This window comes from Canis lupus, chromosome 11 (genome assembly GCF_011100685.1).
Source record: "Canis lupus familiaris isolate Mischka breed German Shepherd chromosome 11, alternate assembly UU_Cfam_GSD_1.0, whole genome shotgun sequence".
Lineage (NCBI taxonomy): Eukaryota > Metazoa > Chordata > Mammalia > Carnivora > Canidae > Canis > Canis lupus.
Window position 1 is genome coordinate 68,027,988 of NC_049232.1, and position 13,816 is coordinate 68,041,803.

The 13,816-nt window shown below is 41.8% G+C and overlaps 1 protein-coding gene across 1 annotated transcript in view; it reads left to right on the forward strand.

The window, feature by feature from the left end:
* SLC31A1 (solute carrier family 31 member 1) overlaps positions 1 to 11,342 on the forward strand; it is a 38,891-nt gene extending 27,549 nt beyond the window's left edge. Inside the window, exons 3-7 of the mRNA XM_038553301.1 lie at positions 153 to 243; positions 3,598 to 3,755; positions 4,320 to 4,392; positions 6,276 to 6,444; positions 7,990 to 11,342. Of these exons, the coding sequence (XP_038409229.1) occupies positions 153 to 243; positions 3,598 to 3,755; positions 4,320 to 4,392; positions 6,276 to 6,444; positions 7,990 to 8,191 (693 nt within the window). The 3' untranslated portion in view covers positions 8,192 to 11,342. The remainder of the gene's footprint in view (positions 1 to 152; positions 244 to 3,597; positions 3,756 to 4,319; positions 4,393 to 6,275; positions 6,445 to 7,989) is intronic.
* Positions 11,343 to 13,816: the final 2,474 nt, after the last annotated feature.

Sequence of the window (13,816 nt, forward strand, 5' to 3'; positions counted from 1 at the left end):
AGCAGTAAGTAGTTAATGTTGGCTGTGGAGTCTAGAGAAGCTTGAGTAAAGCAAAGAGGACAGCTTGTGACCAAACCATTTTTTTCAGGTTACAAATTGAAACAGCGAATGATATTGCCACTTCGCTGTTCTTTGATTTATTCTCATTTCAGTTCCCATTTTTATTCTGGAAGAGGCTGAGCTTGGATCTTCTTAGATTGAAGCTATCAAAGGAAGCTTTAACCAACCACCAGGTTACCTCCTGTGAGTAGAATTTCTCTTCTAGAGAGGATAAGTTAGGAGTGTTTGATTGCTATAGAACATGTTATCCAAATACATAGGGCACATCACTGGAAAGTCAAGTAGGAAGAGAAAAGAATATAATTGCTTTTATTTCTTATGCTTTAATAATAAGTTATATAGGGGCACCTGGGTGGCTCAGCAGTTGAGCATCTGCCTTTCGCTTTTTTTTTTTTTTTAAGATTTTATTTATTTATTCATGAGGGCGGGGGGCGCAGAGACACAGGCAGAGGGAGTAGCAGGCTCCATCCAGGGAGCCCGACGTGGGACTCAATCCCGGGTCCCCAGGATCAGGCCCAGAGCCGAAGGCGGTGCTAAACCACTGAGCCACCCCAGGCTGCCCTGCCTTTGGCTTAGGTTGTGATCCCGGGGTCCTGGGATCAAGTCCCACATCAGGCTCCCCACAGGGAGCCTGCTTCTCCCTCTGCCTGTGTCTCTGCCTTTCTCTGTGTCTCTCATGAATAAATAAACAAAATCTTTTTAAAAAATAAGTTTTTTAATATATATATGGATATATATCTATATTTATATCTATCTATATCTATATCTATCTATATCTATATATCCATATATATATAATTTGAATTTGGCATGGTCCCATGGCATTTTTTCCTGCCCAGTATAAAAGATTACAACTGTTCAGTCCCCCCTTTTAGGGTTTAGCCTTGAGGCTCCTTGAGGAAAGACTGTCTGGTTCATCTCTGTATCTCTTTCAGTCTTTTACACCAGAAGACATTACAAGTAATCACTGACTCGATGGCCAGGATTCAGGTTGATAATGTGAAATGAAGTTACCCTTTATTGTTTTCTTTTGCTATAATCACTTTCTAAACTCTTATCGGAAGAGAGCAAATTGTGACTTCTACTTGAGTCTCTTTATGAGGATGTGTTCTCGGTCTTCCTGGCTGGCAAAAGTCTTTTTATTCTTATTTCACTGCATTGGCTTAACTCAAAAACCATAATCATCACTCAGATACCAGGAATCTCTCCATTCCACTGTGATTCTTTAGTTGAAAACTACTGCCTACTTACCATTTTTCCCATCATTGAAATTTTATGGGTGCTGTGTGTTGATTATTTTTGTGTGTTGTTTTTTATTCTTTACTATAAAAACTTCATGGACAAAGAACCTGTTATATATGTCCTTTATGTCCATGGTATTAATAATACCAGATTGTCAAGCTCTGTAATTATGAAGTAATATACCTTCTGGCATGAAAGTTATTTACATTCACAGTTGAACTTTGATTATCCCTGAGTGATGCTTTACCTTGTCCTTTGCTGGAAATACGAGCCTCTTTCTTAAGCTTGCTGTCATAGAATCATGAGATGGGAGTTTGAAGAGGGGGAAATAGATGGCTGAAGGTTTGTGCTTTTAAGTTAGACATGACTCCCTGAGTTCCTATCTAAGTTGGTATGCCTCTTCTCTGCCTCTTAATAATGTTGCCATATTACCCTGTGTATTTCCTTCACAGCACTAATCACACCATGAAATTGTTCTGTTTACTTTCTTATTTCTCTTTCCATGAGGTACCTTGTTTGTCTTATCCACTGAATTACCAGCACTTAGCTCAGAGTTTGGCACACAGTGGGAGCTTAGTAAGTGTTTGTTGATTGAGAGGCACGCTCAGTCTCATGAACATGAATACCTACTTGGAATTTCTTTTTTTTTCTTTCTTTTCTCTTTCTTTCTTTCTTTTTTTAGGCTCTACACTCAGCATGGAGCCCAACTCAGGGCTTGAACTCATGACCCTGAGATCAAGACCTGAGCTGAGATCCAGAGTCAGAATCTTAACTGACTGAGCCCCCCAGGCGCCCCCCAACTTTGAATTTCTAAAGCACTCTTTCCTCCAGAAACTGGAGTCAAGGGACACATAAAGAGAATCTACCAACACTTTCACTTCTACGCTCCTCAGCTTCCCACTCCCCACCTCAGCCCCAGCCCAGCTACAAGAGTTTTGCTCCTAGTTTATGTCCCAGATGGACTTTTGCAGTAAAGACACAAGGCCGAATATGCAGTTGTCTGGACTTAATTTAATATAGAACATTCAATTTATATCTTGTTTTCAGTGTTCTTAGCTCTAATGCTGAGCTGGGATAGAAATTGTATCTTCTGAGCACACTGCTTGCCGAGGGCAGTAATAGACCTTTTCTTGAAGTTTAAATTAGCCGAAGGCTGGTTATCCTGTATGTGAAAATGTATTCTTAATATCTTGATTGAACACAGGCCATCCAATTAGGTGAATTATTTGAAGCATTGGCTTTTTATCTACTGACATTTATGATTAGAAAGCCTTACAGCAGCCAAATTTCATTAATGGCATCAATTTGTCCATTATTACAAACTGTCTGTTTCCTGCATCCCAAAGAAACTACTTTTCTTCTCCTTATCTTATATTTAAATTTGAACATACAGGGGCACTTGGGTGGCTCAGTCAATTAAGCGTCTGCCTTTGGCTCAGGTCATGATCCCAGGATTCTGGGATCGAGCCCTATGTTGGGTTCCCTGCTCCCTCTACCTCCCACCTTGTGCATGTGCTCACTCTCTCTCAAATAAATAAGTGAATTTGAGCATACATTGAACATATCTATTAAAAGAATGATTTGGGGGCACCTGGGTAGCTTAGTGGTTGAGTCTGCCTTTGGCTCAGGTCATGATCCTGGAGTCCTGGGATCGAGTCCCGCATCGGACTCAAGGGAGCCTGCTTTCCCCTCTGCCTATGTCTCTGTCTCTCTCTGTGTGTCTCTCATGAATAAATAGATAAAATCTTTAAATATATATATAAATTCAAGAATGATTTTGCAGAAAGGGATTAAGTCTCTGAAACACTAGGTGTTAATCCCTTGTGCCACAATCTCCAAAAGCAATCCCTATTGGATGAAATCCCACATAAATAAGTAGTTAACAGAATTAAGATTTTGGAGCACTGGGGCGCCTGGGTGGCTCAGCAGTTGAGCGTCTGCCTTCAGCTCAGGACGTGATCCTGGAGTCCAGGACTGAGTCTTAGATTGGGCTCCTTGCGGGGAGCCTGCTTCTCCCTCTACCTCTGTCTCTGCCTCTCTCTCTTTGTGTCTCTTATGAATAAATAAAATCTTAAATAAAAAAAAAAAAAGATTTTAAGAGCACCTCCTGGCCCATTTGGTAGAACAGGTGACTCTTGATCTCCGGGTTACGGGTTCAAGCCCCACATTGGGTGTAGAGCTTACTTTTAAAAAAATAAATTAAAAAATAATAATAAAAAATTAAATTAAAAAAAATTTTCTAAAGAATCAAATCTATATCGTGAAATTATTATGTATAATTCTTTTTGTTAAAAGATTCTTCTGCTGACTCAACTTTTCCTGCCAAAGTGGATCATTCCCACCATAAAGGGACAAGCCATATGGCTTACAACAGTACAACAGTACCTTCTCACCATCACCCAACCACTTCAGCCTCCCACTCCCATGGCGAGGGAATGCACAACATGATGATGGTGAGTGCCACAGGAGAAGCTGCCCTTTTACAACCACTTGGGTAATAGAAGTAATCGGTTTTAGGACTAGCAGGTTATTATCTTTAAAGGTCAGTTTACCCATGAGGAAAAGCTCAGACAGACTCAGACAAGTCATTTGCCCAAGATCATGTGGCAGATTAATTTCAGAGTCACATCAGAACCAGGACTCTTCTGTATTCCTTCCTTTCAGAATTGACCCTTTTCTGAATTAAGTTCTGGTATTCCTGCTTTATGTAGAAAAGAGAAAAAGACAGCACACTTATCATGATGAATATTGAGTAATGGATAGAATTGTTGAATTGTTATATTATGCACCTGAAACTTACATAACACTGTATGTTGACTATAGTGAAATTAAAATTAAAAAGGGGGGGGCAAGGGAGAGTACCTGTGGAGAGTGTCTGTGGTAGTAATGTTAAAATGAAGGAGAAAGCCTCCCACTTCAGTGACTGTCTCTTTTGAATGCTCTAAGCTTCTTTACCTGAAATTCTCATCTAGAATCCTCAATTGTTCCCTCATTGACTTGTTTTGGTTTACTGGCAGCATATGACCTTCTACTTCGGCTTCAAGAATGTGGAGCTATTGTTTTCTGGTTTGGTCATCAATACAGCTGGAGGTAAGTAAGCCACCCCCATCAGATCGTATTCAGAGGTGAGACACACATGAGAGACAGTCACAACGAATCTGGAAACCAAGCCAACTCTTCCTGCCATAAGTACTGAATGGTTATGGTTATGGTACATTATCATCTTCCTATTAAACAACCTAGAAGGTAAGGATACACAATGTATCCTTATTTTGGTCCTACAGTAAACCTCCCTTAAATAGCATGTGTATGTTATGGGGCACCTGGGTGGCTCAGTCAGTTAAGCATCTGACCCTTGATCTCAGCTCTGGTCTTAATCTCAGGGTCATGAATTCAAGCCCCGCATAAAAATAAATAATAATAATATGCATCTGTTTTAGAGTTTCTGAAAAATAATTTAGATACCAGATAGGAGTCTTTGGCAATCCATTTCCTTTCATCCTTTTCCAGAGTGCTTCCTTGTTTGGTAAGTTATTGATCCTGGACATAAGACTATAGTCAAGTTAAAATGACATAAGAAGCATTTTGTATAAACAGACCACAAAATAACCCTAGGTGGAAAAGTATTGGTCCAGTCCAATCCTTCCATTTTACAGATGAATTTTAAGGTTCAAATTCTAAAATGATTAGCCCTAAATCACATAGTATTAGTATGTAGAGACCCAGACTTTCTAGACGTGCCTACTCCAGTGTTCTTTCTAGCATACCAAACTGGTCTACATCATTCCTGATTCTTGGCATGGCTTCTCTTAGTGTCAGTCCTACTTTGGGTAATTAATACCCATTTCTGTGTGTCTATAATGTTGAGTGGGCATGCCTTAAATTAAAAGTGCACAAGCTCAAGTGTTGGACTGCTTTAAGTATCATTTGGATACTTTTGCACCACAAAATCAATTTGGGCAAAAGGGGGAGCATTTAGTTCAAGTAGTACGTTAAATCAGCAGTTTGAATACATTCGTATCATTACCAACACTTCACAGTGTGAAAGACTTAGAACTGAAGTCTGGGGATGCCTGGGTGGCACAGTCGGTTAAGCATCCGACTCTTGATTTCGGCTCAGGTCATGATCTCAGGGCCCTAGGATTGAGCACTGCATTTGGGCTCCCCACTCAGCAGGGAGTTGGCTTGAGGATTCTCCCTCTCCCTCCCTTTGCCTCACCCCTCCCTCCTGCTCATGCTCTCTCTCTCTCTCTGCCAAATAAATAAATAATTTTTTAGTGCTCTCTTTAATCCCATCACCTATTTCACACATCCTCCCCACCCCCTTCCTCCCTGGTAACCATCAGTTCTCTATAATTAAGAGTCTTTCTTGATTTATCACTCTTTCCCCCCACCCCTTTCCTCAAGGAAATAGTTTTTTTGTTTTGTTTTGTTTTGTTTTAAGATTTCATTTATATATTCATGAGAGACACAGAGAGAGAGAGAGGCAGAGACACAGGCAGAGGGAGAAGCAGGCTCCTTGCAGGGAGCCTGATGTGGGACTTGATCCCAGGACTCCAGGATCACACCCCAGGCTGAAGGCAGGCACTAAACTGCTGAGCCACCCAGGGATTCCTCAAGGAAATAGTCTTTCAAACAACTTTCAAATGCTGTTTTATTCCCCTTTTGCATATTGTACTTTGTATCGTAACAAGCTAATTTATGACACCAAGTAGCCAGACCTGAAGGTAATTGTTCAGACGATTTTTTGTGTCATAATCAGAAAATGAGTATGTTCTCCAGTGGAGACAATGGTTTTCACTAACACTGTCTTCACACTTCTATCTGTCTGTCTGTGAGAGTAGAGAGGTAGCAATATAACGTATTTAGAAATTGAGAGGAGCCCTTCGTCTATGTTATCTCTCTAGCTTGGACAGCACACCAGCTAGTGATTTTGCACATGTGACCATACCATCTTTTCTTTCTCTACTTAGAAATGGCTGGAGCTTTCGTGGCAGTGTTTTTACTAGCAATGTTCTATGAAGGACTCAAGATAGCCCGAGAGAGCCTGCTGCGCAAGTCACAAGTCAGCATCCGCTACAATTCCATGCCCGTCCCAGGACCAAATGGAACCATCCTTATGGAGACACACAAAACTGTTGGGTAAGAAGATTGAATAGATCCAGACGGAAGTTCTGGAAAGCTGGATTAGTTAAGCAACAAAGCAGCTATTTTATAAGCAACAGTCCTTTTTTTGAGTTAGTAGTGATTCTATGTGACCTTGATGAAAACTATCTCTGGACACTTGGGTTGGGGATCATGAGCAGGCCAAAGGAGAAATGATAGGAACCCTTCTGAGCATGAATATTTTTTTCTGAATTATAAGCCTTGGTCACTGTGGAAGAAGGTGAGGAATCCATATTTTAAAATATTTGCCCAGAGGCACCTGGGTGGCTCAGAAGAGTAAGCAGTTCAGGTCATGATCTCAGGGCCCTGAAATGGAGCCCCACGCTGGGCTCCCTGCTTAGCGGGGAGTCTGCTTCTCCATCTCCCTCTCCCTCTGTGCATGCACTCTCTCTCTCTCTCTCTCTCTTGCTTTCTCTCAAGTAAATAAAATCTTTAAAAATAAAATATTTGCCCAGATTGAAAAAGAAAAAAAATTGTTAAAATAACAGTATGCAAATTAAAAGAAATTCAGGTCAGGGTATCAAAGAATGGCAGAACCCAATTGATTTTTTTTTCCTATTAAAAAATTGTATCCACCCAGCTCTATTTTCATTTTGTTTACAATAATAAGACTGTCCAGATGTCTGTATTTTTTTTTAAGATTTTACTTATTTATTCCTGAGACACACAGAGAGAGAGGCAGAGACACAGGCCTCGGGAGAAGCAGACCCCATGCGGGGAGCCCCATGCGGGCCTCAAACCTGGGACTGCACCCCAAGCCGAAGGCAGACGCTTGACCGCTGAGCCACCCAGGCATCCTAGAGGTCTATATTCTGTCAGAGAAAGTATTTGGATGGCTACTGGTTTTCCTACAGATTGGCAAATGCTTTTTGAGAGTTTTGAGTTTTAATAGAAATGTAGGTCTTAGACTAAACTGGAGTTCAAGGAGTTCTGTAGACCAATATGCTGCTTTCAGGTAACCACCGGTTATTTATTCCCATTATAACTGCTGAGCTTATTGAGGCCCAAACACGTTGTGACTCACCCAAGGCGACAGGACCGTGAGCGACAGAGGGGCTAGCCAAGCCTCCTGATCCTAGTTAAGCACTTTGTACCATACCACCCAACCCTCCATTTTATCTGTTTCTGTTCTTTAGAATGTGAACATTGCGATATTGGGAAGCCTGAAAATGTTCAAATAAGTATGGGAGGGTTTGGGGCTTTCCTCTTAGGAGCCTAGCCCGAGGTAAGTCAGGGGATTAGTCCTCCTCCGTCTCCTCTCCTCCCAAAGAGGGTTCCTCCTGCTGACCTGTAACCATATCTGGCCAATGCGGATTACCCTGGCAGCCCTACCATGTTTCATCTCCAGGGACCATAAACAACATACGTACGCACAAGTAACCATGAGTTGCTCGGATGGCTGCGGGGGAGTCCAGTCCCAGCTGGGCTCGTGACTGTAACTGCTCCCCCTTTCTCCTGATCTGCAGTGCTGCCCAAACACCCCGAGGGTCCCTGATTATTGTGTCCCTGTCTGCTCTCCAGGCAACAGATGCTGAGCTTTCCTCACCTCCTGCAGACAGTGCTGCATATCATCCAGGTGGTCATCAGCTACTTCCTCATGCTCATCTTCATGACCTACAACGGGTACCTCTGCATTGCCGTAGCAGCCGGGGCTGGCACAGGATACTTCCTGTTCAGCTGGAAGAAAGCAGTGGTGGTGGACATCACAGAGCACTGCCATTAACGTTCAACTCCATGGTGTGGCCTTGTCGATTGCAGTGGGAAGCAGGAAGCAGTTCAAGACTGAAAGACAGGATTCCTACTCCAATCTTCCCTTCTTGCTCTGTAGCTCCCTACACACACACACACACACACACACACACACACACACACCCCTCCTCCTGCTCAGCAGAGGTTTAGCCTACAGTCTGTGATCTAAAGTGATAACCTCCCTTTTTTTTTCTAAAGAGATGAGAGTCCCTCAGAAGATGTCCTCTCCCCCCTGCTCATCCTAGATCCAAATTCTATGTTCTTGTCCAAGCCAGATAGCTTTTTGTTCAATGACTTGATCACCTGCTTCCTTTATTAGTCTTCTGTTTTTACTTGGTTAACAGACAGTATGTGAATTTGGTGGGTTTTTCTTGGGTTGGTGATGGAAAGAGAGTCACTTTAGCTAGGATAATGGCAGCTGAAGGAAGTTCTTGCCCACCTAAACCCAGAACCCAAACTTGACATTAAAGAGTGAGTTCCAGTCTTTGGATTCAAGGAGTGTGAAATACGTGGTGCCTTTCGGTGTGATGTATGACACTGAAATCTTCATGGTTTTTAGAAGGGTGGTTTGAGACTAACTATGGGCCTGGAGCTTGGGGAGGTGTGCATTCTTGGGTGGCTGACTCATCAATTTGTGTTCCTACTTAACATTCTGATCAGAATGAACTTGTCAATCAAAGAAAAAAAAGATGACAATCAATTTAAGAAAATAGAAATAGATATTTTCAAATAAAACCATTGATATTTTACTTTTGGTACCTTGCATTGTCACAGGTGAATGAAGCAAAAGAGTGTGAATCGTTTTTGTTGTTGTTTTCATGTGGCCTCTAAACCAGTGGTTTTCAAACTTTAGCCTGCATCAGAATCACCTGGAGAGGGCTTGTTAAAACTAGTGTTAGAACACTAGTTTCTGAACCTCAACCCAGACCCCCCAAATTGACATTTCTAACAAGTTCCCAGGTGATGTTCCTGCTGATGGTCAGGGGACCACACTTTGAGAATCTCTCCTTTAAACTAAGGAAGTATCACCTGGTGGGGTGAGCTACCTGATATTGGGCACAGGAATTTGAATTGACGATTGGTAGGTGGTATGTCTAAGCTTAACTCGTGTACTAAATGCTGCTGGTCAATACTTAATCATTCCACAGTGTATTCAGCTCTAGCTGTGTGTATGCGTGCCCAGGGGCTGTAGCCAAAGTAACTTTTATCAGTATGTATAAAATCACTAGTCTTTATTTTTAAAGACCTGTAGTTTCTTAGAAGTACCTTGAAGATTGAGAAGGACCTTTGATCTGCAGTGTAAGATCAGCCAGTCATGGGTCAGAAGGGCAAAAGCCCAACCCTCTCTTTGGAGAGGTTTAGGGTATGGTTTGCTGCTGATAACCAGATTTTCCACCACCCTCAACATCCATGTCCACACCAAGCAGATCCTCATCCTCTACATGACTGTCTTTGTTTTCTTGGGGGTTTCGAGGGATCACATGTGGCCAAAACCTCTTTTCTCCGTGAAGAATCACATTGAATTTTTAATGCTTGTTCGGTTCTTAGTTTACAGTACAATCTTGCCCCAAGTCCAGACTACCTGTGTGAAGTGTCTCTTCCTGTGCTAGTCTGTTAAATCCTGCCCTCCTCGGTGCTAGACTCCAATCATGCCTCAGGGCAGAGGAGACAAAACACTGTTCTATTCTGTTGGCCTCTGTTGTGGTTTTGAAGTTTGTACTTTCTCTGTGGATGCCAGTTAAATATTGGAGAGCAAGGAATGTGTACTTCTGTGGCTTTAAACCAAGAGAAGGTTACGAGCTTACTGGATCGAGGGTTAAATCTAAGAACCGACGTGTAGAGTTTTGTGCTTTTCTCTCATTCCAACCCCTTGGAGTACTGATACTTATCATGATTGGAGTGAATGACAGTTAGTGACAGAGTCCAATATGAAGGTGTAAATAGCCTATTATTATCTCAGAAGCCAAGGAATAATAAAACCATGAGAAATAAGACTCAATGTTTAATAGTGACCCTGGTGCTCTCTAGAAATCTTGGCATGAGCTGCTATAAAATACCCTTTCAGAAATAGGACCTTATCAGTAAGGTAAGAATAATCAAGGCCAGTTAAGACAAAGTGCTGTGAATTTGAAACTCTACAGAGAAACATCAGTTTGGGATAGGTGTCTAGGTATTCAAGGTAGAGTGTCATGAAAAACCTGAATTCCAGCAGTTCTTAGATTAGGTTGCCAAAGGAAGAAGCTAGTGAAGGAGAAAAATTTTAAAGCTTAAATTCCATCTTTCTTGAGCTCTTGGATTGTGATAATATAATGATCTCATTGACTTTCATTTCTGTATCCCTACTGATTTGGGATTTAGTGTCTGACTTCTTTGTTCTTTTGAATCCAAATTTCTCTTGTCCTCCTTCCTTGTTCACACCTCTTAGAAGTCTGTATCCTCGTTTCTTTGGCCCCTTATCCACTTTCCTTTCCCTTTCAGTCTTTAATCCCATGTATGTACTTTATGAAATCCCCCTAACCCTCCTGATGCAGTGGACATTGCAGTGGATATAGATACCAGCCAGAAGTTGTAAAACTTGGTAGAGACCTGATGCATGCTTTGAGGAGAAACTGTCTTGCTGCAATTATTATAAGGCTGAGTAAAGGGCTACCTACTATTACCATCCACAGAGTTACAGAATCTTAGGTGCTGTCTCTGTTGGAGGAACACTCAGCCCCTTGTTGCCCACAAACAGGGAACCCTCTGTGTCTACCAGGGAATTAGAAATTAAGGTTTCTTCACTACTTCTATGGTAGAGCTGTCTGGAACTCTGTTTCAGACTGTGAGGCTCTGGGCTTGGGCTCTAGCCACAAAGGGTTTCTTTTAAGGAGCTGGAAGGGAAGGAGGCAGGGGTTACATGTTCATGTCATTTAATTTTGATCCTGCTCTCTCCAGCTGCTTCTTTCCGAAGATAAATCTAAAGATACAAAGTCTGCATTTGATATAATGCCTTAATCACTGAGTCTACAATTAATGTTGACCGTTTTAGATTGTAAGCTCCTGGAGAGCAGTATTGCTGTAGTAGGAATGTTTTAACAGTGTCATATGTAAAGGAACAAAATAAATATTTTGATTTTGTGATTCTATGCACGTCTTTCTACCATCCAGAGGGATATCAGAATAAGTAGTCTCTCCATTGGCATTACCATCAGTTTTTTTTTTTTTTTATTTTTATTTATTTATGATAGTCACACAGAGAGAGAGAGTGAGAGAAGCAGAGACACAGGCAGAGGGAGAAGCAGGCTCCATGCAGGGAGCCCAACGTGGGATTCAATCCCGGGTCTCCAGGATCGCGCCCTGGGCCAAAGGCAGGCACCAAACCGCTGCGCCACCCAGGGATCCCATTACCATCAGTTTTTAAGATGTCAGACTTTTATGGCCAGATCGCTTTATGTTTCCATCTCACTCTACTTAAAATGACAAGCTTGGGGCACCTTGGGTGGCTCAGTCTGTCAAACGCCCAACTTTTAGTTTCAGCTCAGGTCATGATAAGGGGTGTGGATCAAGCCCCATGTGGGGCTTCATGCTCAGCTGGGAGTCTGCTTGAAGATTCTCCCTCTCCCTCTTCCCCTCTCTTTCTGCTCACTCTCTTTCAATAAAATAAGTAAATCTTTTAAAAATATAAAAATAAAATGACAAGCGGCAGCTCTTTCTGCCCATGGGTCCTGTGCCTATACTTTAATAAAACCACCCTTTTGCACCCCCCCCCAAAAAAATGAATTAAAATAAAATGACAAGTTAGCACTGTCAATTTCTACATGACCTTTCACACAGGAGTCAGGGTCTTCATGAAGCTGCAAATATCTCAGTATGCCAAAGATTCCTGATATGCATCGTATCATAATCCCTTCTGTGTTTATGCTATCAGGCAAGAGGGCGAGTTAGACCTCTAGGGATCTTCCCTGCCAGCCCTGGAGATGGGCATTGGTCTTAACATCTAGCACCATTCCTAGGCTTCTCCATAGTGTATGTAGTATGATGAGCAGAGACTAGAGTCCAGCATATCTGGGTTTGAATCCTGGCTCCACACCACCTAATAGAAGTGTAACCTGGAGAACCTGGATGGCTTGAGTGGTTGAGCATCTGCCTTCGGCTCAGGTCATGATCCTGGGGTCCTGGGATGGAGTCCCCCATCGGGCTCCCCACAGGGAGCTTGGTTCTCCCTCTGCTTATGTCTCTGCCTCTCTGTCTCTCATGAGTAAATAAATAATTTATTATTAAAAATAAATATTTTTAAAAAAATATAAGTAACCTTAACCAAGTGATTTTATTTTTTTTAATTTTTATTTATTTATGATAGTCACAGAGAGAGAGAGAGAGAGAGGCAGAGACATAGGCAGAGGGAGAAGCAGGCTCCATGCACCGAGAGCCCGATGTGGGATTCGATTCCGGGTCTCCAGGATCACACCCTGGGCCAAAGGCAGGTGCTAACCCACTGCGCCACCCAGGGATCCCAACCAAGTGATTTTAATAATCCCTGTCCATAGTGTTCTCACTTAAAACAAGGCAATAATAAGAAAAATAAATAAATATTTAAAAATAAAAAGGCAAGAATAGTGCCATTTTCAATTTAGGAGCAATATATATAAAGCACCTACCATATAATAAGCAATGAAATCATAGTAACTTTTTGATTATTTTTTACTCCAGCTCCCAGGAAATGAAAGGTAAGCTCTTTTGGATGAGTTTATTATTCACAAGGTAAGCTCTTTTGGATGAGTATATTATTTACAAGCACTTTACCATCTTCTAGAAATGAACTCTAGGACCTAAGGAATAACAGAACCAATGCATGTCATTTCAGTTGTGTCTAATAGGATTTATAGCTGCAGTAAGCCCTTGTCTAATCTGGTAAATGTCTCATTCTTTATAATAAAATAAAATAGCTTAAGATAAAATTTTGAGAATTGAAACATCATCCTCTCACTCCACCCAAGAACCCCACCCTCCAGACCCAGCACAGTGAAACTAAGAAAGCAGTGTAGCAATAAAGTTTAGAAATATAGGTTCAGGGAACACGGGTGGCTCAGTGGTTGAGCATCTGCCTTCGGCTCAGGGCAGGATACGGGTTCTGGGGATCGAGTCCCACGTTGAGCTCCCTGCAAGGAGCCTGCTTCTCCTTCTACCTCTCTGTCTCATAAATAGATAAATAAAATCTTTAAATAAATAAATAAATAAATAAATAAATAAATAAATAAATAAATAAATAAATAAATAAAGGTTCAGAAATCAGTGTGTTTGGGTTCAAATCTCAGCTCCTTAATAGCTGAGCATTAGCTTCACCTTTTGTAAAATTAAGATCTAGTATTCTCCTCATAGGAATTAAAGATTAAGTGAGAGGGGCAGCCTGGGTGGCTCAGCGGTTTAGCGCCACCTTTGGCCCAGGTTGTGATCCCGGGGATCCGGGATCGAGTCCCACGTCAGGGTCCTGCCTGGAGCCTGCAAATAAGATCTTTAAAAAAATAATAAATGAGATAACCTGCATAAAGCACTCAGTTCAGTGCCTCCCATATGGAGCCCTCTGAGTGTTGGCTGTTCAGGGGGCAAGGAAAATTCAGGA